General features: G+C 44.8%; 1 protein-coding gene across 6 annotated transcripts in view; it reads right to left on the bottom strand.

The window, feature by feature from the left end:
- Positions 1-24,500, bottom strand: part of SPTBN1 (spectrin beta, non-erythrocytic 1) — a 197,656-nt gene that overhangs the window by 32,291 nt on the left and 140,865 nt on the right. For all 6 annotated transcript variants that reach the window (XM_072742171.1, XM_072742170.1, XM_072742174.1 and 3 more), the window contains 13 exons: positions 23,690-23,770; positions 23,188-23,303; positions 19,875-19,987; positions 18,892-19,079; positions 17,732-17,849; positions 16,457-16,615; positions 15,498-15,800; positions 13,238-13,391; positions 11,679-12,549; positions 11,444-11,581; positions 9,843-10,599; positions 8,762-8,964; positions 3,831-3,921 (listed from right to left, as the gene is read on the bottom strand). In XM_072742171.1, coding sequence (XP_072598272.1) covers positions 3,831-3,921; positions 8,762-8,964; positions 9,843-10,599; positions 11,444-11,581; positions 11,679-12,549; positions 13,238-13,391; positions 15,498-15,800; positions 16,457-16,615; positions 17,732-17,849; positions 18,892-19,079; positions 19,875-19,987; positions 23,188-23,303; positions 23,690-23,770 — 3,292 coding nt within the window. The remainder of the gene's footprint in view (positions 1-3,830; positions 3,922-8,761; positions 8,965-9,842; positions 10,600-11,443; positions 11,582-11,678; positions 12,550-13,237; positions 13,392-15,497; positions 15,801-16,456; positions 16,616-17,731; positions 17,850-18,891; positions 19,080-19,874; positions 19,988-23,187; positions 23,304-23,689; positions 23,771-24,500) is intronic.

The following is a 24,500-nucleotide window of genomic DNA, read 5'->3' as shown; positions in this document are numbered from 1 at the left end:
AAATTTGCACCCTAAGCCCTTCATGGTCCACTCTGCAGTGTTGAGAAATGGCAAGAAAAACGAAAAGAACCCTCACAGGACCAACATCTCCAAGGCCACTCACTCACACTCAGGGCTGCTGCTGGGAAAGGCTTCCCCATAAATTTGTTTAAACAACAGAAAGTCTGTTCTTTGAAAAGGATGTCAAGGAGGGTAATGCCGGTCACGGGAGCACCCCTGGCTCTGAATGTGGGCAAATTCCCAGGCACCATCTCTACCTTTCTCAGCATATGCATCCACCACACAGGGGGGGGGGGGGGGGTACAAAGCAAAAGGTGGGGAGATTTTTGTTGTCATTCTTTACTGAGCTGAAAAACCAGTAAATCTCATACAGCCCTTTGTAAGCTAGGCCCATAGATTGGTTACACAATAGAGACACTAAATTTCCTACTTTAAAAGAATTACCTTTTTTCCCCAGTTATCTGGGTAGCTAAAATCTGAATTACTATGGCCATTCATTCAGTCCAAGGGGGAAAGAGGTTAAAAGGGAACCAAATGGTAAAACTTCCCGTCTTCCACATGCACACAGATTAAACACAATAGAAGGCATTTATCCAAAGTGCAAAGGACATTCACATATTTTTGCTATTCATAACCACCTACCCAGAGAGATTTAAAAAAAAAAAAAAGAGCTACATAAAAATCAGAGGCTTATAAACAAATCTGCTCTTTGCTGAACACATCATCCTACAGATAAAGCATCACGCAATACAGCACAATGAAATGGATCTATGGAACTTGCTAGTTCATCAGCCCTTCATCAGCATTCTGCAATCAGAACTACCATTATTATTTGTGGGCATTTACAAAGGTCATTTAAGAATATACTCATTCTCTGCAAAAAAGAACACTGCGCAGATTGGAGAAGGATTGGAAAAATGCTTTGATCACTGAATCAAGCTCAAAGTAACAGAACTTGCTACCCCTTATAACACAAGTCTAGTTATACTGCCTTCTCCCCCCGCCCCCCAAAAAAACCCCACACAAACCACACCTTCAGTTTCTGAATACAGTTTCCCTATGATGTGAGGAAATAAAACAGAAAAGCAGTAACTCCCAAATCACTTTTCAGGAATTCACATTGAAATAACCACTACAAAAACTGATGTGCTTTACGTCCCCACCCACAACTGGGAATAGGGGGGGCCCCTGCAGTAAATTTCCCCATCCGGTGGTCTTTGGAGGTGGCAACAAAGGCAGATCTCACAACCTGTGCTTGCTCTGGCCAAGGCACTCACTGAGAAGGTTCCCTAGACTTTGGACAATACCTATAGCCAGCAATGGTAGTAAATCTGATCTCTGGGTACTGTGGAAGTTTCTAGCAACTTAATAGGTAGATTTTTAAAATGCAAAGCTGTTTCATACAGACACTCCGTTCTCCAAGATCCTAGCTTAAAAGGTACTTTTTAATTTTTCAAAGAAAGAGTGTGAAGGCAGGGGCACAGGGCAACAGAGAGAGAATCTTAAGTAGGCACCATGCCCAGTGACCCTGAAATCATGACCTGACTGAAATTGAGAGCTGGACATTTATACAAGGGTATGTATTTTAACAAGGCTGAATGATGCAGAGTTCACAGCCAAAGAATACTGGAACCACCTCTTTGCTTGCACTTCTATATCAAGGTTTTGGAGCCCTCAAACCTCATCTAAATTCCGTCACTACACAGAGACTGTACATGCTCATGTGAGAGACGGCAACTCCAGCCGATCCTATGGTTGTACTAACTTTTAATGAAGCTTAAGGACAAAAAGGCTAAACCAGGAAGATTTGGCAGAGCAGTCTCAAGGAGACCTGCATGTCATTCCTGGGACGTAGCAGCCCAGCCAAAACATTTCTGCACACTGTAAGGGGCAATCACAGGATGGAGGCCTCCAGGCACGCCCAACAGTCACTGGTGTATGTCAAGGCGGGAACTCCATATAGCCAAGGGTGCTAATTTGGAACAAGTATTAACAAAGATCTAATGACCTAGTAAGACCATTTCCTGTGATCCCACTGGGAAGGATGATCATTTTATCCACTTAGTTTCCCCACACGTTTTTACTTATGAATCCACACATATGTAATGGCAAACAGAGGGAAACTTCAATGGGGTTTCTCTCAAGGGTTCTTCCTCTTATCTCATCTCCTGCTTGTTTTCTGGCTTTTCCCCAAAAAGTCCAAGTTGAGGTCCATGAATTTCATCTCACTAAACTTGCCCTTTAAGCAAAAGCATGGAATTCTATTGACTCCCACCTCTCCCTCAGTATGGCCTGAAGTTATAATGAATCACCCATGGTACTACAAGGGAACTATCAAGGGGTAATACAGGGACCTGCAGTGTGTGGAAGGCAAAGCCCAGGCTGCAAACAGCTCCTCATCCTTCCAGGGCTGAAAAACCACTTGATATTCACTGTGGAACAACATGCAACCCTACCCAGCTAACTTCAGGTCCCATCGCTCTCTTCTATGCCCTGTCTGGGGGACACAAATACCTCTTTAAAATGAGCACCTATCCAAAAGGCTTATTAATGCTTGAGCATCACTTGAAGAGAGACACTCCTGTCTTCAGCCTGTCTGGCTCCAGGCAATTACCTCACAGATCAAGATTCATGAGAGTGGCACAGAAAGCTGACAGACCCTAACCTACGTAGTTCAGGGGCTTTCTTTCTGAGGGTTTAGCTGCTGAAGCATATTACAAGAATCACAGTAAGATAGCAGTTAAATGGACATGAAGGATCACTTGTCACGATCTAACATGACTGCTATTGGGGCTGTATTTCTTTTTAACACACAGCCATATGCTTGCCTGCAAGGTGTTGTGATGATCGCAGTCATGTTCTTCGCACACAAGCTGATTCTGTCCCCACGCCCAATAATACCCCTCCTCCAAGGTCCCTACAGCTTCATTGGGATGAACTTCATCCCACTTCTGCCTCCAGAACTGGGATTTCACCCAATAAACCAGATAAAACGGAGTCTCACTGTTATTCTCTGGCAGATAGAAGAATGCGATGTACTCATGAACATGTGGAAGTAGCCAGATGCTTTTCTCTAACTGGCTTGCAGAGACTGCATTTTTCTGGCTAACTTTAGTTTTCCAAGTTTGTTTATGCATGTATCAGGGGAGCATGAAATAGTAAGAGAATCATCAGATTAATACCACATGGTAAAACTTAGGAGTCTAAAAACAGGATCGCTGCTTTTGCCACGTTAGACACGTATCCAGGGAATCTGAAAGGTGGGTGTTTCAAGGTCCTTGGTGAGTAAGAAACTCAGGCCTAATTTTTTTATACCTTTGCTTCTTACCTGGGTAGCGAGTTCCAGTTCCCCTTAGCTCTCTCCTTCCATAACACTAAATGTGTATTCTTTTAAATAAATACTTAAAACATAGTTTTAAATTACGTAATATTCTAGGATATCACATGGTCTTTGACGACAGAAATGTTCTAGATCTGCATTGTCCCATGTGGCAGCTGTTAATCACAGTTGGCTACTGAGCACTTAAAATACACCTAGAATGATGAAAACTACATTCTGAATTTTATGTAAGTTTAATTAAATTAAAACAAAAAAGCGACAACTGGCTACGGTCCACTGTAATAGCAGAATTCTCAACTACTCTAGATTAGAAAGACTCTAGTTATTCTAAGTGGTAGCTTGTAGGCTGGAGAAATGATGAGGTGCCACACTACCCCAGCTGGAAATGAATTTCTGGGTCTCAATTAATTTTATAATCCCAAGGGCTCTTCTTCCAAGTGTTCTCGCTCTCCTTGGAAGGAAGGAAGGGAGGGGTTGAAGGGACACATACCTCCTGACAATCTTGCAGGAATTTCTGAAGATCCCTGTTGTCTTTCAATCTCATCAGAAGCTCACTGGCGGCCTCACGGTTCTTTCTATGTCTGTTATAATAATAATAAAAATAATTTTTAGAATAGGAAATACAGCATCTTGAAATACTGAATTTACAACTCAATGTCTTCCCTGGGTTTCTACATATGATAAAAGCAGTTGGCTTGTACAGCTCTCATTATGTCAAAAAGGCAAAATAAACAAGAGAATTTAGCATCCTCCAAATGAGTGAGCCACAGTATAAAAGAGATCAAAACAGCTGTCCAAGCCAGGACAGGTGGAAAGAGGAAGAAACGTCTAAGAAAAGTTTAACTTTCTTTTTTCCGAGGCAGAGGATGTCCTCAAATGAGCCGTGTAAATACAGTGCTTCCTAATCTGGTGCTAGGGGATAAAATCTGAGCATGCACTCGGTACAAGTCCCCATCTGAGGCATTGTGGGAGAATTTGAGACTCATCTTCAAGAAACTGAGTGACAATTCATGGCTAAAAAACCATAGATAACAATACAAAGAGCTTTAAATTAATGTCTCCTAGATAAATATTTGCCCATCCTGAGAACCCTCCCTGCCCTCCCAACAATGAACCAGGAATGAAAATGTTGAGACCTGTAAGATTATCTACTTACTAGATCCCACTCTTTAACAGGTAAGGGTAATCAAGGCTTAATGAAGCTGAAGCACAAAATCGTAAGCAAAAATTCCTAAGAACTGGGAGGAGCTGAACTTGGGGAATGACAAGGCAAATGGGGGTGCTGGCTGCCCAGCCTGAATGCTGTCCACAGGGCTTCTTCGCACACGCCATTGTGGTGCAAGAACTGCTCAGCAAGACTCCCTCACGCACCAGTGGCTCAGGTTCTCCACCCGAGACTGTGAACACCAGTTATGTGGATGCCAGGAGAGCTGGCGCGCCGTGAGGAGGATGGCCTTGATGCAGCTCTGTGGCTACAGGGAGGAGCTACTGCACAGACAACCAAGCACCCATGCCCCGAATACAGTTTCCCCAACATTCCCAAGAAACCTAAGCCAGCCAGCCAGCCAGACTTAGTGAAGGGTATTAACTGGGGTAGATAAGGACATTGGGTTTTCATTCTGAGTCTCAAAGCAATTTCTTGCTATGTGTGCTTGCGCAGAGTCTCTCTTGTTCGGCCCCCACAGAGGGATGAGGAGAACATAACCTGTGATTCTCTAGGATGCCACGAGCAGCCCAGGGAGCACCAGCTGCTGAGTGACCCATGAGAACCTTCCGAGGGAGCAAGAAAGAGCTTACAGTGATGCCATGGATGACACGGACCCTCAGTGAATGCTGGCAAACTGACTGTGGTGGCAGGGCCGGTATCATCTGCCTGGGGAACTGAAGGGAAATGCTCTCTGCTCCGAGAAGGTGCCAGTGACTACAGAACAACTGGAAGAACACGAGTGGAAATAATACTGCCAGGCAGATGCTAGAGTTGCATAATGACTCTATGATTTTTTTTTTTTTTTACTTGAAAGGGGTTTCAGAGCTTCAGGAAAAGAGATCAAAGTAAAATGCAAAAATAGAAAAATATTTCTTAAGTAATGCTAAATGGAAAGAGTGTATGCATGTTTAATGGTGTAAAACCCCATGGCACAGGTCAGAAAGCAGCAACTAAACTGACAAGCGCCATGGATGAGACGAAAGGTTGTGGCTTCTCCTCCCACACCTTTAGCATTCTACTGCTTTCAGAACAACAACAACAAAAAAAGCCAAAGCCTCTTTACTGCATTGATATCCTTTCTCAGATACCAAAAATTTTTTTAAAAATTATTTAAAGACTGTTAGTGAATTTGGGCTAAAGGAATTAGGTGTCTAAAAATGTGGATGATGAAGGAACGTCTAAGAAAAGTTTAACTTTCTTTTTTCCGAACCTCAAATTCCAGTCACTCTTGGTAGGGGGTTTTAAGAAGCTAAAGCCAATCTTCAGGAGGAAGGTTATTTGGAGTCAGGCACAAAGCCTGGAATGAAAGACCCCAGTCCCTTCCACAGAGCCACACGCAAGTGCTCAGAAGGCGAGGAGGGACTAGAAACTGGCAGCTACAACAAGACACACCCCCTTGAAGCTCATGGCAATGATGGAAAAAAAATAATTCAGACACTGTCTGCGAAGTCTCACGAAGACAGAGGCGCAACCAGACAGAAGTCTGACTGGAGCTTACATACTCAAGTCTCAAAGACACCCGACAGATTCTGGCCAGGCAGTCTCTCTCTTCTATGGGGACCAGGGAGAAGGGAAAGGTGACCAAAGGGTGCCTTAGGGCCCCATGTCCCAATGACAGATCTCCGAGAGGACACAATGATGGTGTCTGAGGGATTAAGCTCTGCAGAGTGGGCAACAGCCACATGGGCAGCATGACACTTGTTGCAGACTCAGAAAACCCTCAAGAGAACTGAGAGTTGACAACCAATGGCATTCAAGGAAAGCCTTTCAAGGCTGGGTCATGGATTTAATCATAGGGAAGGACCTTCTGAAACTTGACCGCAGTTTTTTACAGTCCTAAAGGTGCTCTTTGTTTGGGGCAAGGTTAAACTTGTTGCTTTATTTCCTTTTCTCACTTTCTACCCCTCTAGTAAGAGTCAGAAGCTCCATCTTCTGAGGCAGATGCTAAGTCTAACAGTGGTTCTTGTAAAAAACTAAAGAACCACAGGTGCCTGAATAAAACAGATGGGTAATACGAAAGCTTTTCCCTGCAGTGAGACAGGGTCTGGCTTTATGAAGCTGGATCCTGTTTCCTTGTTCTCTCAGGACTGCACCATGGCTGCAACTTCTCTCGAGCCAGGAAGCTCACCCATTTGCACCCCTAGGGCAAGCCTGGACAGCAGGCTCCCCTCCACCCAGGCATGAGCACGTTAAAGGTCACTCGCACCCCACCCACATCTGTTAAGAGCCAGTGTCTTTGTTCTAGTACTTTTTCATTTCAACAAACTCCACGGAAATCGGCAAGATTTCCGGAACGTAAGCACATTATAATGATTTTGCATTTTATGAAAATAGCTTCACAAGAGCATCAGAATGTTTCTGGACAAGAGATTAGATCTGAAGGTCCAGGTATTTACTTAGCTTGTGCACCCATAGCACCTGGAACTCACATATTTGTGTATTTTTTAACAGGCAAGTATCCTCTGGGGTCAGTTTCTGATCCTGAGGCCTCTGGGGATACACAAGTGAAACCAGAATGCAGTTAACAGCAGCTGAGGAAGCCGTAGTTGTCCTGAGGGCAGATCAATGGAAAGGCCCCCCCCCCCCCCCCCACTATAGATAGTATTTTCCATTTCTTTTTTAAGACAGAAATCTTAAGAAGTCTTTGGGACCCCAGGAGCCCAAGCTCCGAGTCAAGGGCAAAAGGAAGGCTAAACCACATTTGAGGGCTGCTGAAATGTTCTCTCATATCCAGGAGTCTCCAGCCTTGACAGTATCACCTGCTTCCAAAAACCCCTCACAGCTGCAGCATCAGGGGACGTGTAAACACACGCAGGAAACTGTAAGGCAGCTGCACGCCTGCCTGGAAGCACGTGTCCCTAACAGCCAGGTCTGCCCTCAGGAAACCAGCTGTATGCATCGAACAGACACGCATGACGTATTAGACTTACAAAATAGCTTGAGGTTTAACATTAGGAAAAAAGGAAATTCTTTTTCTCTAAGTTAGGAAAACCTTGCCTAGTCTTTGCTTTTCACAATCAAGGGTTTGGTGAGGAATTTTTTCTTTTTTTTTTAAGCTGTTTGAGGGAGCAACAGATACAAAATGATAACGTATGTTATATCCTATTCCATAACAGCACCCTTCAAATGCGTGGTTGAGGCTATGAATCAGTGGAAAGGACAGACTTGGAAATGTTAAAGCCAAAAGCTCAGTCTTCTTGAGAGGGAGTCACTGCCCCTTTCACCGCATATCACAGGAAGTTCAGATGGCCCAGGATCCCAGGAGACCCTTCTTAGAGAAGCTAAACAAGGAAACGCTCTCAGCAAGAAGTTTTCCTTTTTCATTGCACTTGAAAGTCAGAAAAGAAGTTTCTTGATGACATCAGTTTCATAATGAGCCCTTAAATCCAGCCCAAACTGGGACCACAGAAGATCAGTTGGAACAGAAACTAGAGACTGACCCAGATAGGCTAAACCAGGATGCAACTGGCCAGGCCAGAACCAGCCTGTGCTGGTGCAGCCAAACCCTGATCAGCACTGACATCCCACCTTAGTAACAGCCTAAGGCAGGGTGAGAATTAAGGTACACACAGAGTACGCTGGCTTTCAGTCAGGGAGAAAAGTCTTAACTGTGAATAAATGAGTAAATAAATAAAAATAAGAGCATCAAATCTTAGAGATGCCTTGGCAGAAGACGAAAGAGACTTTTTTCTCATCATGAAAAAATCCTGTTACGGCATTATCCAAGCCAATTTTCTGAGAGGGCCCTGATAATGTGGCTCTGCCAGGTACTCAGGACAAGTAAACCTCGCCGCCCCTCCCTAGCTGTTCCTGGAAGGCTTCAGAGGATCCTTGCATGGATGAAGGTGAACATGGGCTTAGCTGGGGAAGTGTGGCTCTCAGGGTCCCATCATGCGACAGGCTCCACACATCAACTCCGGAAAGGCATGGCTTATATCTGATTGCTAACTGGCATCACAGCTCTCATAAATATTTGATTAAATATTAGTTTGGCTCCTCTGAGTTTTCTTTTGTGGACACCTGTACATGCCTGACCATGAGAACCACGTTTCTAGGCACCAATGTACTGCTTACTAGTTTTCTGGGGTGGGTAGATTAAATTTTACCAGCTGTCCATACCCCACCCAGTGGAAGATTGATACTCACACTCCCAAGGACTTTCGGCTAACGATTTAGAGGACTGGGACTCCCTCAGGAGCTTCGGAGTGCCGTACCTGTCATCAATGGAGTCCACCTTCTCCTGGATGCGATCTGAGTTGATGTTTCCATCGCTCACCAGCCTCCGGCCCGTCTCCACAACAGCATTAATCTTCTCCTCGTTGGCGTCCATGGTGGTCATGAAGTCCTCTTGTTTTTTAATAGCTGCTTCAGCTCCTTCCAAGGTGGTGGGCATTTCAGTATGGGCCAACACATACTCCTTTTGCCAAGAGAGAAAACCAAAATCAGAGCAGGATGAAACATCGAGATACACAACTCGTTTCCAGAATAATGAAAGCACCCTTTCCTATGTCCTTGGTTTCCATACAACACACTTCGTAACGCTTGCTCCGCTATACTTAAATAATCTGCTGATCAGAGAAAACAAAAGGTTGGGAGGGGAAAAACCTAGTGGGGCACCATAAGGAATTTAATTTCCTTAAGTGGTTCAATTCGCTACATTTTTTTCCCAAAGTAAGTGAGGAAACTAAGCAACGCTTTATGCATCAACCACCAGGGTCCTCTCATGTGTCATGAAGGCAGTGGCGACAAACTCTGTTCAAACTCTCTTCTGAAAAGACAGATTAACAACCCTGATGTTGGCTACTATCTTTAGCTGTTTCCTTTCTCTAGTTCCTACCTTGTGGTGTCACTGGGTGAAGCCCCTGACTCTTCCTAGAGCAAGGAAGACAGAACCACTTAGTCCTGCACCAAAAGACAACACAAAACAAAAAACCCCAAGCAGATAAAAAAAAATTTTTTTTCAAACAAAAAAAACCCCTCACTGTACCTTTCAAATTGTCAAACTGGATCACTGCCTTACAGAATATTGCCAACTTAATGCGATACTATGAGCACATACTTAGAACCTAAGAGATTCTTGAAAGCCGCTGAAACAGAACGGGACTCTGCAGGAACCTTCAGCTCCCATAACCCACAGTGTGAGGGGTCTCAATGCCTTGGAAGCTGAGGGGAGCCTTTCCATTAACCTTCTGTTTCCACAAAGGGGTGCTCTGAAGCGGCAGCCTGGCTAGAAAGCTTCAAAGGGCAAACAGGGGCTGCTCTGCCAGGAAGGAAGCAAAGGCGGGGGAGCAGTACCTGGTTGTTAAGGAAGGCCTCGGCCTGCTTGGTGTCCCTAAGAAACTGCTGGTAGGCGTGGGACTGGGAGAGGAGACTCTGCCGATTCTCCCACATTTTGTGGAGCTCATTCCACCCAGTGTCCAGGGCCTGCAGCCGCTGCCGCAGAAACATGTACTGGGCGTCGGTCTGTCCCTGGGTGACCATCTCGCCCATGTCCCTCATCTTCTGGTAGTCCTCCTCGTAGTTGTCGATCTCGTTTTTGATGTTCTCATGCTGCGTGAGGAGCTTCTCGGCTTCGGTGAGGGTGTTGGGCATGTCCTCAGAGGCGATGGCCGTCTGGGTCCGGGAGAGCCAGGACTGGAAGTCGTCCAGGTCCCGCAGGAACTGCTGCAGCTTGCTGGCCTCTCCCAGGGAGGCCTCGCGGTTTTTCAGGGTGGTCTTCATCTCCTCCCACACGTCGCTGATCTCGGCCAGCCGAGACAGAATGGCCTGAGCCTGGTCAGGGTGCTCAGACTCGAGCTTCTCGGCCTCTTTCTGCAGGTCGCTGAGCTTCGCCTCAATGGCCACCAGGTCCCGCTCCATGCCGGTCAGCTTGCGCTGCAGGGCCATGACGCCGGCCAGGTCGTTGCCCAGGTCCTGGGTGGACTCGATGACCTTGGTCTTCTCTCGAATCCAGGATTTGGTTTCGTTGCACTCAAGGTGGTAGTTCTGTATGCTCAGGGCAGAGAGAAGAGCGTCCTTCTTCCTGTCAACCAGCTCTCGGAACTGACTCCACCTGTGAACACAAGGACACGGAGAGAGCCGTGTCAGAGACAGGCTGACAGCTCACGGCTGTGCAGACATTAAGAGTGATGGTCAAAGCTGTCTTTCTTTTTTTTTTTTTCACTCCATCTCTGCTATGAATAAATGCTTTTGGGAATATCATCTCAGTCTATGGACACCAAATACCATCAAACAGCTTAAAGGACACCATATGATCTGGAAAAAGCCTGACATGAAGAGGTACTTGTTCAAAGAGCTCCAATGCGGGCAGTGATAACACACCTGTCCCCCAAAGAGTCAGTGACTTTTCTGAAATTGCATTTCTGCCATGTGAGTTTTACTTATCTCTGAACTATACCTAATGAATATTTTCCAAATTCAAAATACCTGGCAGTAACCTTCAGAACTGAGGCTACCACAACCTATTCAAGTGTGTTTATTCAACAGACAGATAACACGAGGACAAAGGTCTAAGTTGGTAATCAGGACTTCCACTCGCCAATTATGTCTAAAACATGTTAGAATTCTGTTCCAGAAATCACCTCAAAAGGCACAGTAGAGGTACCACCTGGATGTCACGGTCCTCCACACTGGGCACAGGTCTCACAGTAGTAATACCCTACTTCCTATATGGGGACAGGCAGGTGCCAGGCTGCCTTGAATGGCATCACCCCAAAAGACATTTCTTGCAAAACTCAGGTATGTCGAAAGGCAGATGCCAATGCTGTGACATCAGTGCCACGTTATCAGTGACCCTGTGTGGGAAATTCCTGACAGCAAGACTCAGAAGTGACCTCGCCCTCCCTGGTCCGGCGTCTGGCACACAGGGAGCAGCACACTGCTGGCTGCACACCCACCTCGTGTTGAGTTTGTCCTGCTGGGCTTTGATTTCCTTCTCACTTGGGTGGCCACTGTGCATGAGCTGCCGTGCAATCTGGTTCACCACGGCGACCCGGGAAGCCTGGTTATTCATTTCCGGTTCAAGGCTCTCAAACCTGGAAAGGCAATTCAACAGGGTACTCACCTCCCTGGTCACAGGTGGTAACAAGGGGCGGCTGGTAGCCCCCACACCACCAGCAGCGCCCCACTCACCTGTGCTGGATGACTTCCAGGTCCTCCAGCTTTTCTGGGATCTGCATGTTGTTGAGCCACTGCTCCTTCTCGTCGATCCAGAGCTCACAGGCATCAGCCTCACTGAACATCTTGTACAAGGCGAGCGTGTCCTGCAGCGCCTGCTTCCTCAGCCGCGTCAGCTCTGCTACCTCCTTGTACCGTTCCTCGATGCCCGACAGCCTGCCCCTCACATCCTGAGACTCGGCATGCTCCTGGGGGAGGGCGCTGGCCTGCTCGTGCAGCGTGTCAATGGTGGGCCTGTAGTTGGCGATCTCCTCTGCCACATCCTTGTGTTTCTTGACCAGAGACTGTGTGGAGTACTCGTCGTGGCCCACGTCATTGCTGGAGACGATCTTGAGGATGTCCAGCATCCAAGCATCGATGTCGTCGGCATCCGCCTGGAACTGGTGCAGCAGCGAGGCCTCCTCCAGGCGCTTCTTCCGAATGGCCGAGAGCTGCTCCAGGTTGGCCCACTGCTCCCGGATGTAAAGGATCCTCTCTCGGATCTTCTCTGACCCAAAGTGCTCCTCTGCGATCATGTCTTCACCTTCTTTGATGGCCTGTTCGAAGTGGCCGCTGCGGCCGCTCATCTCATCCTCGAATGCCCGGTGCTTGCTGAGCAGACGCATGACGCTGGTCAGGTCCTTCCCGTAGTCGTCAGAGGACAGGATCTTCTCCTTCTCCCGTATCCAGCCCTCCTCTTCTGCCATCTCCCAGAAGAACTTCCAGAGGCGACGGGACTCTTCCAGACGAGCCCGGCGTTCAGCCGCCAGCTGGCAGAGTTCTTGATAACAGAACTCCATGTGGGCCACGCGGTCTCGGATCACCTGAGGGTCGCAGGGCTTGTAACCTGTTTAAGGCCGAGGAAGGAATATGAGAGCACCACAGTTTAAGCACAGGTCCCTGCTCGTTTGCAAGTAGTGAGTTACACCCATTTTCTTACCACCAAATTATCAGTTTCATTCTCAGTGCAGGGCCACGTTTTAAGGCAATGGAGAAGCTTTTAGAGCCTTGACTGGAGGTGGGTGAGTGATGAGAGTGGCAACGGTGTTATTTTTTTGCCCCAAATGCAAAGTGATCATTTATGAACCAAAAAAGCACATAAATCATAAGAAAAGGGTCAGCAGCATTTGTTTCTCACATATAAGGAACACAACCAAATCCTTTCAAACATCCTTTAACAAAGGATACGTACAACTAGATGTGAAAGCCATGAGATCCTTGAGCGGCCACTCCAGGGTGTTGGTATTTATCAAGGGTGGTCTAAGCAAAGTCTGATTATCAACCAAGCAGTACTTGGGTATTTAACGGAAACACAGGTCCATTTCAGAAAAGCCTGACGGAGTTAAAAGTATCCAGAATGCCACCCTACTGCACCTCGTGTACCCATGACATAGTAGCAGACCAAGCTACTGGAAAACTACAACAGCACAGTAACTTCAAACACCCCACTGGCACACACAGCTCATCTACTTCTATCAGGATGGGTCTCTCTCTGGTGGCGAGGAAGCAATGGCTGCAACATTCTACCCCCTTACCTTCCCCATCTGTTGCAAACTTCTGGGCAGAAGCATTGACACCTCTCACCCGCTCTGCCTGGATGCCAATGTCAGCTTCTACCAGGGCGTGCTTCTGTAACAGGTCTTCCACGCCAAGCAAGTGTTTGCCATAGTCTTGGGATAGTAATAGCACCTGTGCACAGAGAAAACAGAAGGCACATCTGTGCATACAACCCTCACTTCAGGGCCTCATTATTTTTGGACAAGCTGAGAACCAGCAGCCACGCTGCAGCCTCTCACGAGCCAGCTACCCCACCGCATCTCTAGGGGAGGAGAGTGACAAGCAAATCGGAATAAAACCAAACAAATAAAGCTGGCATCAGGAGAGACATAATAAAGTAAAGATCATCTACTTTGGAATAAGGTCAAAAATACATTCAGAAAGGAATAGAAAAAAAGGGAGTGGGGCAGGGGGAACCAGTACAATGTGTGAATTGGGGCTGGAAGAAAAAACACCACAGCAATATTCCAAGCAAGATGAGAGACAAATGAAGTTATTTCACTTCAAAATGAAATCTCCCAGAAGCTGCTGAACCCTTACATGGATGTTTTCCTCAGTTAAAAGCTTACTGATGTGCCTCTGTAATATTTATATTATCAATGGGAGAAGAATCTAGTTGAAAGCTTACAAACCAACCACATCTTTAATCAAGTAAAAACAAGGCCAAGTGGCTTCACGCTTACTAGGGCCTGCACAATTTCTTCGGTGTAAGTTTGAATTCACTAATGCTTTCTTTCCTCCTTCCATCAGCCCAAGTTGGGGGCCTCATTTGACATTCTCTCCAGATGGAATTTCTACTTCACTCCTACTTCTGAGGGAAGTCTCTTGCCCAAAATCTGAACTATAATGTACAACATGATTTACAAAATGAAATGCGCCTCCCTGCTAGTTTTTAATGAACATTTCTACTTTGAAAGGTCAAGACAGACATACTTGAGAACACCATAAATCTGGGACAATAAGAGGGCAAATTGATGGTATGAGGTGACCCTATCCCTCTGCCAGGAATAGTTCAAGAGGTTAAGCAAAAAATGATGGCTTACATCCCAGGAAGAAACTCCTTGCATAAGGCCGAGCTTGGGAACGCAGAATGCTGAGATACAGGGGCCTTCACTGTACAGTCTATAAACTGCCCTGTTCTGTTCTAGCTACAGAGCTAAATGCCTTCCAGCTGGGGGACTGCCTGATGTGGATGAGCCTTCTATGGCCGGCAGCAGAGAACACAAATAGGGACAGGGCAATCGGAGAAGGACAAACAGTGTATGTTCTCATTCATTTGGGGAATATGAATAATAGTGAAAGGGAATATAAAGGAAGGGAAAAGAAATGTTGGGAAATATCAGGAAGGGAGACAGAACATAAAGACTCCTAACTCGGGGAAACGAACTAGGGGTGGTGGAAGGGGAGGAGGGCGGGTGTTGGAGGGGAATGGGTGACGGGCACTGAGGTGGACACTTGACGGGATGAGCACTGGGTGTTTTTCTGTATGTTGGTAAATTGAACACCAATAAAAATTAATTAAAAAAAAAACAAAAAAACAAAAAAACAAATAGGGACAGGGACTTGGCACAATGGCAGGTCTCTTCCTGGGCAGGAGGAAAGCTTGGAAGTCTATGCTCAGGGTTGTCAATTAAGAAAGAGGAAGCACAAACTGGCCCTGGCAGCCACTTCCAACCAGGCCCATCTTATGATGTATACACATGTTAACAGCACATTTAATCCTTGCTGTCACTGATCTCAACTTAAAAACAAGGAAAGGAGGCTCAAGGAGACTACACAGCCCCTGCATGACAACGTGAACAGGGGCCACCTGGTTCTTGACCCACACTCTGCCCACGTTGCCTACCAGTATCCCGTCTGCCCACATTACCTTCCTGGGCCCTCCCCAGATAGAGCCACTCACACACATGTCAATGAGATGGAAAGCTAGTCCAATTCTCAAGAATTAAAAACACAGAAAACCGTCATGGGATTGATTGATTACTGTGGAATAGTTCTAAATTAAATCTAAATCACTGTAGCTGACCCCTAGCTATGAAATTGGTTTTCAATACAACTTTTTCACACTTGACACTCCACTTAACTCCTGACCTAACAACCTTCCCAAAGGTAATGGGGCCCCCTTTGGCTTTACAGAGTGGACAGTTAGGGCACACAATATGGTGTGTGGTCAGTGGGTAGGTCAAAAAAGAGAGGTCCCACTGCATCAGCTCTGGCCTCCTTTCACTGAAGTTCTACCTTCATTTCGTCCATCCAGTCCATAATGTAGAGCATTTCCTGGAATATCTTTTGCAACCCCAGGTTCATCTCGAGACGCTGCCTCCGGGCTTTGAGCAATTCCAGTAGGTACTCCCAGAGCCGGATGACATTGTCCTTCCTTGCTGTGATGCGCTTGATGTCATGGTAGTTCTCTGCCTCGAGCTCCCTAGCCACGGCCACCACAGCCTGCACGCGTTCCTCGTACGCGGCAATGTCTGTCTCAATGGCCTCGTGCTTTTTCGTGGCAGCCTCAACTGCAGGAAGGTCAAACCCAAAGTTGTCCTACAGAGAAACAGGGGAAAGAAAACCACACACACAAAATAAGAAAGCCATCCAACTAGAACAAAGTTGAGTCTTGAACACAATCTCTGGTGGTCCTAGAGCCACAATGACTTGAACCCTGCCAGCTGCTGGTCTCTGCCTCTCCTAGAATACTTAGGACTTCCTGCTAGAGCTAAGATGCCCTCCCCCAAAGCAAATCAGCAACTTTTCTTTTTATAGAGGGATACAGGCTCGTATCCAGCACCTTATACCTATGTGACTGGAGCAGGTGACAGTTTGTGTGAAGCCAGGTAGAAAGGAAAGTCATTTCTACTTATTTCATGACCAGTCCAACTGCCTTGAAGGATCAGATAGATGGTCAAAGATAGAAGGTAAGAGAAATTTTCCAAGATTTATAAACGTGAGCAGTTCACACTCACTCACTGGCTCTAAACAAATTCTGCTTGAGTTGCTTCCAAATCTATGAAAAGTTAGATAAACAGAAGACAAAGTACATTAGAAATGATAAACATCCTCTTCATGGGAAGTGAGCAAGAGGACTCAAGTTACTTCAGAACAGTGTATATTGATAAGCAGCTGTCCTGCGGCCCTCGGGTATGGTCTGCATTTCTAGAGACCCCAGGAACAGTTCCCCGAATAAAGGTCTAGGGCAGAACCTGAGACACCAGACGCTGGTTTTCGCTCAGCCAGGTCTCCCTCATAGCTGCCTTGCGATCGAATCTGCGGGCGAGCTGTTCCAGTTTCTCCTGTCTAATGAGCTCGTTCCGCAGAGCCAGTTCTCGCTCGTGTTCTGCTTTTTCCAGTCTTTCCCAGGCCTACAGAGGCAAAAAAAAAAGAGAACAGTTTCCTGCAGTGTTCAAGGAACTTTCCTTGGCTACAATCAACAGCTAGTACTCCTCAATAAGATCCAAGAACTTTTTTAAAAGGGACATCTCGTTTCCACCCTCACTGACTCTTAAGCCTTGAGAAAAGAAATCTTTTTTTTTTTCAGTTTAGCCTCAGGGGAACACTCTATCCTATCTATATCTAAAAGTCCTGTATTATATTTGGAAATCAAAACAGTGTAGATATGGAGCAATATAACTAAATTATAAATCTCTTACTTTGAGAAGAAATAAAGTAATCATCTTCAACAGCTCTGATTACATAAAAAAGATAAATGGTTTTTCTCAGAAAAAAAAAATCGTATTATGAATCTCTTATTCACCCCACCCCGAGCCACTCATTATTTTAATATTTTATTTATTTAAGTAGTCTCTACACCCAATGTGAGGCTCAAACTCATGACCCCAAGATCAAGAGTTGCACATTCCATCGACCAAGCCAGCCAGACGACCCCACCCCACCTTTTTTTTGAGCCCTTGTTTTTAATTCACATACCTAAGCATTTTTTTTCAAAATCCTCACCAAATGTCCACAGTAAATTAATCTCTATGAAATATATCTTACTTAAAAAACATCTACTTAAAATAATCTAAATGTGTAAAACTGACCACAATATAATGTCCGCTGTGAAATTCTTTAATTAAAGACAAAACATGGAAACTGCTGGACAGTCTCTGATATAAACAGCCAAAATAGTACGCCCCAAGCTCTACAGATTCCAGATTTATGAAATAAGGTTTCAAGTTCTCCCTTCTGAAGTTTAAAGACGCTAGAGTTGACTGTCTTGGACAGATGAAAGTAACAAGGTAAAGAGAGTGAACTAAGACTGGTTTGGTAAAATCTAACATTCCTTCCCAGAACTCTAAGAGATCAGCCCACCACAAGTATGTGCTTGACCCCCTGCAAAACCCGACCCACTGCTGTCACTCATCAGTTCAGCAGGCCGGGTCAGACCCTTTCAGACTGCCCTCTTGGCAATCTAGCCCTTGAACCTGAAGCCTGCAGAAGATCAGGGCCTACACAGGGCTAAAAGGGATCGACATTACCTTATTAATGTCAGAGATGAGTTTGCCCTCGCGGGGCATGTAGACCTTCTGATTGTTGGCTCTCATCTTGCTCTGAATAGTAAAAAGCAGCACTTCCAAGTTCCCCTTCTCAGTAAACCTAAGCAAAGGAAGAAAAAAAGAAGTGTTCCTTTAGAGGGAAAAATTCATTTGCTCTTGGAGAAGAAGAAAAAAACATTTCACACAGCCATGCAATTTTAAAAGCAATTTATGTCTGGTCTGTTTTATGTGGAACTCACAATAGAGAAAACATGGTACATTAGTTTTTAGTTTTTGGGTATTGTAGACCTCAAAATGCGCCCAACTGGAATTTTGGTGGGGTTGGTGGGCTGGCTATTGCTACTGAGATCTATACTTGGGGGCACACAGTGCCATTCTTTTATTAATCACTTCATTCAAGGTTTAGACTATACTTCCTGGACGATGGACTTCATTCAGGACACACAGCTGAATACATTCAGCAAGAACTGCTTCAAATCACTACCTAGTGCTTCAGACATGGCAACAAGGAATTCACAAACGAGCTGGGTTACAGAAAAAGGAGGAATGACGTGGGAACTCTAAAAAATCCTTACTTGACACTTAGAACTTTAAAAAGAAGTGAAAAATCAATTTGGGGGGATGGTAAAAACTGAACTAAACAGATACAAAACTATTTATTGTCTGTCTTTATTCAACACATCATATTTACACACTTTGCTAGGACTTATTAGTAGGCCTGACAACGGGTTACTAATGGGAGACAATGGGTCTCAGGCCCACCGTGAGTCTTCTAATAAACAATATATGCGTACTCAGCTACTTCTCTCAAATCCAGAGAAGAGGGAATTCTGAAACACATCAGGTACCAGGATACCTGTGTCTGAAACACATCAGGATAAGGGACTGGAGACTGTACCATTTCCTAGAACTCTAATATCACACATACCAGGGGCACCATCTACAGGGAAGGGCTCACAGAAGGCCTGGTTTGTAACAGAGCTCAGGGAGCCAGTCGGGGTCAGAAGAAAAGGAGTAAGACAGGCCCCTGGGGTGAGAGGCATTCATTATGAGATGAGGTCATGGAAGTTAGGAAACAAGGGTCCAAGGCCACCATCATCCTTCCCCACACTCATGGTAATGCACTCCAATCTGCATCTTACTTGGGCGGTTTCTCCACAGTGCGATAGGTGTTGAATGCCTGAAGCTGTTGTTGAACCCCGACCAGAGAATTGGCAAATTTGCGATTGTTCAAGATAATGATGGTTTGTTCAATCCACTCCAGAAGGTCAGAGGCAAGTGACTCATACTTTTCAATCATTTTTTCTGTTTCAATAGCATTGTCAAGCACCTGTAAACAGGAGTTAGAAAAACAGAACATCATACTGCCAAGTAAGGAAAACAGGATTATAACCCTTCGTGAGCACGTGCACAATTAATGACTGGCTTTCAAACAGTTCTATGCTACTCTGGCATAAGCATTTTAAACTCGAGGAACTGTGTGTTAATAGGCACTCAGTCTGTAGCTATTACTTGTGAGCAATGACAGCTTAACTCAAGTGTAATTGGTTCTGTACCACCCAACCCCCAGGCAAAGGGTTTAAGATTCTGAATGACTCCTGTTGCCTCAGCCCCAGGATCCTTGAAAAACAACAAGGACTCTGTTTTGCTTGGTCCTGTCTCAAGAATGTCCATGAATTTTCCATTCTGTTGCAATGAAAAGACAATGTCACCTGATCTGTGGTGTTTTGAAATATATGGCAGGTGAACATCAGCCAAATGAGAAATAAAAAGCATTAACAGTGGGGCCTTTTCAACTGGAATAAGTAGGATTTCACACCCATGACATTGGCCAACTCATCAGATTTTCAATACCCCCATTTTCTGGTAAGGTTGGGGGAGGAAGGTCTCTGCGTCTGAGATGCCCCTCTGATCTCGCCCTAATGACTGTACCTGCTACTCCTACTTCCCGCTACTCTTAGGGATGAAGAGGCTTCTGCCTACTTCCCTGCCTCTTGGGAGTGTCCGCCACAACCTGCTCCAGGTCCAACTGATGAGGGCATGGGACAACAGGTGCTGGGTGGCAGTACATGAAGACGTGAACTTTAATCATGTCTCACAACTTATAAAATTGGTGTGAACTCACCTTTCCAATTCGTTTTCCTTCAACAGCCAAGGCCTTCATCTTAGAGAAGTAGTGGTAATAAGTCACCACGTAGGTGATAATAGACTTCTCATCAGGGTGGTCCACACTGATATCTGTAACCGGGAGAAGGTTTTGTTCAGTACGCTGCTCACAGTGCCACCACCCAGGCAGCAGGAACAACCCAGAACAACTGTTCAACACTGAAATAGGCCAGTGTTCTCAATATTTGTATATTTGAGAGTTCTGCCATCAGTGCATTAATTATAAGGCTAATGAGGATGAAACTATCTCACTCTTTTATGGTATGAATATTCATAAATGCCTTCTACTACTGCAATAGGACATAGAAGTCTTAAGAAATAGGATCCTTCCTCTACAGGATCCCAAGCTACCAAGAAAACAAAAATATATGCAAAACTACTAGAGAAAAATGAAGAATACAGTAAGAATTCAGTCGTAATTCTTAGCAAGACATACCACATTCATCTCCCTGCCCACTTCTACTCCCAAACTGGGCTTATGCTGCTTAAATTGTCATTTCTGCTGATGCCACCAGAACTGTTTCCAGTCATTCAGTCTTTGCACATCTTTATCTTGTTACCTGTTATTCAGCTAGTCACTAGTCACCAAATCTGAGTCCAGATGATTTTATTTATGGAATCTTTATTGTCACTCATGGTTTAGACTCTCATGGTCCCAAAACCAGGTCTGAAGCAAGAGCTTCCTCACTGGGTTTCCCTACCACCCAATTTACTTTACACACTGCACCTGGTTGATCTTGTAGAAGCACAGCTGTAAACACTTTCTTCTGGCTCAAAATTACTCAGAAGTACCCTACAATCTACAAAAAATAAAGTCTAAGCCCCTTAATCCTCTACAATTTGCCATAACTTTCCTTTCCTTCCTTCCATTGTTTATCAGGCTCCCAAGAGCCAACCACTATTCTAGACATTTCTAATCCTATAGCCTAATATTTCTTCTCAGGCACAATCTAAACCAAACGGGACTATTCAAGATTCCCCATACATGCTCCACAATTCCCAATATTCCTTCACTTTACTCACAATTTCCCTTTGCCTAAAATGTCATTTCCCACCCCATCAGTTTCTTCCTATCCTTCAGGGTCCACCTGAAAAGTTACTGCTCCAACACAGCTGTTTCTGATCCCTCTAGTAGGAATTACGGTCTCCTCTGTTCCCTTAAAGATTTCTGTTTACATGGATAAACAGTCCACTCTCTGCCAGGTACTATAATTTGCTTATACACATTTTCTTTGTTTTATAAGACTAAGTCCTCAAGGGTAGGAACCTTGTGTCTTGTTAAGCCCTATGCTGCTCCACCTCTCAAATTCCTGGTGTGTTATCTTGTATAAAGTGGGTAGTCAGTAAATACTAAGGAAGGGAATAAATGTATGAAAATGGCAAGTGTTTGAGGTGTGGCAATACTGAGTGAAGTACTTAACTCGGGACAGACAACAAAGAGAATACACAGGATGGCTTTTAACTGATAATCAGGCTCTTTTTCAAAATGCATTCACATGTGTGCCTTCTGTCTTCCTGGCAGCCCTGTGTGAGACAGGATTATTTTTCTTAAAGATAAGAACAGTAGGGCACAGAGCTGGAAAGCTTCCTGCCCAACATCACCAAGGCAGCCTATGGCATTGGGGGCCAGGACAACAGCTACTATTTCCACCCCAGTAGTCCCTGTGGCCAACTGTGTATCTGCTCAGCCCCATCCACACATTCCCCAAGGAGAAAGAAATGGGGGAGAAGGAAAACACACACACACACACACACACACAATGTTAACAGAACTGTGAAGATGTGAGCAGGTAAAAACCTTGTGGTTTTGTAATTTGTCTGCAATTACATCTTAGCTGATGCTTTCCGGGGCACCAGGCGACTAACAATAGCTAAGGGCAACTAATAATCAAGGTCAAACCCACAGGATAAGTGACATCAACTGCCTTTTTTTAGCTCCTTGTCTTGTGATCTGGGCAACATCTATCCCCTTTTTCATACTGGGAAGTAAGTGATTAGAAAGATTAACTAATGAGCAAGTTATTAAAAAAAGAAAAAGGTTATTTAGCACAAAGAGCTACGGCTGAGGAAAAATGTCTTCCCATAATTAAGGTAGGGGTTAAGAAGGAAGATTAATCACAGCGTAAGGAATTTTAGTTTTCTGTTTATATTAAGAAATCATTTAATGGGTTAGCACAAAGATAATTTTATCTCAGCTTCCTGTATAGCGAACATATCACTGAATCTGATGCACTGGAAAATAGCAAGGCTGCCTGGCAGCCTCATGACCTCAATCTGCCCTTGGGGAGTTCAACTTCCTGTTCTATATTTATAAGAACTTTAAACTTTCACTTGGTTTTCTCTCTCTAGTAGTTGCTAAGAGCTGTGATCTAAAAAGTTCCAGCACTATGAACAAATCCTCTTATATTTCAAATGCTCTTCAAAGTAAGACAAAGTACCTTTGAGAGCTCACACTAAAAGCCTGGAATTAGGATTTTGTTAAAGGAGCTACAACCTGAGGGACTGCCCCACCAAGGTCAGCTCCATGTCACCTGCAGTCAGTCTTTGGGGTCCTGTTGCAGGGACTGGGAGTAGAGAGAGCATTTCTAGGCAGAGCACGGGAGGCTGTGCCTCCAGACAGGCAGCCCGAAGAAAGGACTGGGAGTCCTAATCCTTCTTCCACCAGCACATTTCCCCCTTCCTGATGCACCAAACTCACTTAGGCTCTTCTTACTCAGCAAACACTGCACAGCCCCTTACACATCCTCCCACCCCACCCCCACCCCCTGGTCTATACCCACTCATCCCAAGGCTGCTTGCCACCTTGGAATGAACACAGGCCAACAAGCATTCACCTAGAGCAGGTTCCCTTCCTTGAGCATACCTGCTAAGAACTTCAGTGACTCCTGAACAACCTCTATAAATTTTGAGTGGTAGGGCTCCACCCCAGCTTTCCAGGGATAGTTCCTATTATTACTCTAAACACCACTCCCAAAGAACTGTTAGTCCAATACACCTTCCTCATTCCCTGTTCTGCACCTCTGCTCGTGCAAGTGCCTCTGCCTAGCAAGCCCTATCCTTCTGAACACATTTAAATCATACTTGTCGTTTCAAGGCCTTTTCAAATATAATCCTGTGCACAAATCCTCAAGTAATTCTCACACCACAACGAAGCTCCTCTCTCTTCAATAATTCCCGAAGCATGCTGCACAAATAGAACAAACTGACAGGAAGTAGTTAGCCCCTCACTACTAGAGATGCTAAAAGCCCCCTTTCATTTCTCGAGGTCTTACCTTCTGGATCCAACAGCTTAGTGAGGCCAAGGTGCTGCTCTGCCAAGTTAAATGCATTCTGCAGATTGTAGTGTGCATTGGATTTCTTTAGTTTGTCAAAATCTATCAGGTCAGGCCTATGCAGAACAACAGTGGAACATGACAAAAACCATGGGTTGAAAAGACATGTGACCAATAAACACGATCATTACTGCAAAAGGCAGAAATCACGCCTTAGCAGAGTAAACTCTGTAGTATTATTTAATCATCAAACAATGAAACCTGATTTTTGAACAAACATTTCAAAGTTTATTAAGACAGCTGAAGATAATGGGCAAACTTGTTTGTTTGGGAGAATTTACATATTCTCTTACATTTTCCTCACATGGAATGCAGGAATTCCCACCGTGGTGCAACATCTAAGGCAATGGATATGAGGATCAAAAGTCACCCAGGTATGGACAGAAGAATGTCGGCATTCTACCCCAAAACTGCTAGTATGGTTTCTAAGAACACGACTCACCGGTGTTTGTGTATCAGTGCATTGAAGGCCATGCCGTCCCTCCAGCTAGTGGTGAAATTGTGAATGTTGACGTTCGGGTACCTAACAAAGACAAAGCACAAGAGAATTACCAAATAAAGATTTATAGTTTTATAAATGCAGTGTTTAAGAAAAAGTCTGTAAGTACTATAAAAATGAGAGACAATGAATATTAAAAGGACAATCAAATCAGAACAAATACTGCTTCTACTTCAGCTTGCTATAAAAATAAAGTACATATCCTCATGGCTTCGGCTTCTCTTTCTTGGTAAGTCAGTCGGACAAAAGATGTGAACTGGGTCTTAGACTTAAGACACCATGCTTACAAAAGGAAAAATGACCACAATCCAGACACCTCTGAGACCTCTCTGCCCCTGCCAGCAAAGATACCAGGACCCTGCAGGGATCAAGGTCTGAATTCTTGCAGACAGAAAGGAAGCAGCTGGGATTACCTGTTCATGAGACACTCAGCTCTTCTACACTGTTTACAGACTTTGTATCTGTGGTTGATTAAAAGCTTATAACTAAGTTGATCCCCTTATTAGGCATATCCTCTTTATTATGAGTTCCATACTTACCATTAATTGATCATGTTCATTACAGTTATAACTGTCCTCAAAGTAGTTCTGACAGCAACTCTCTAGTTAACCTAGTACAAAATCAGTTCTTAGTACCATGAGCCCCAACAATTTCAGTGAGTAACAAAAGATGCAGTTCCCCAAAAAAGTATTTTCACTAAAATTTCAATGGAAGAATAAAGGGAAAGAAAACGGAGACAGGTAATGTATATAGA

The sequence above is a fragment of the Vulpes vulpes genome, chromosome 16, assembly GCF_048418805.1.
Source record: "Vulpes vulpes isolate BD-2025 chromosome 16, VulVul3, whole genome shotgun sequence".
In the NCBI taxonomy this organism is placed as follows: domain Eukaryota; kingdom Metazoa; phylum Chordata; class Mammalia; order Carnivora; family Canidae; genus Vulpes; species Vulpes vulpes.
This window is presented reverse-complemented; position numbering and strand designations above follow the sequence as displayed.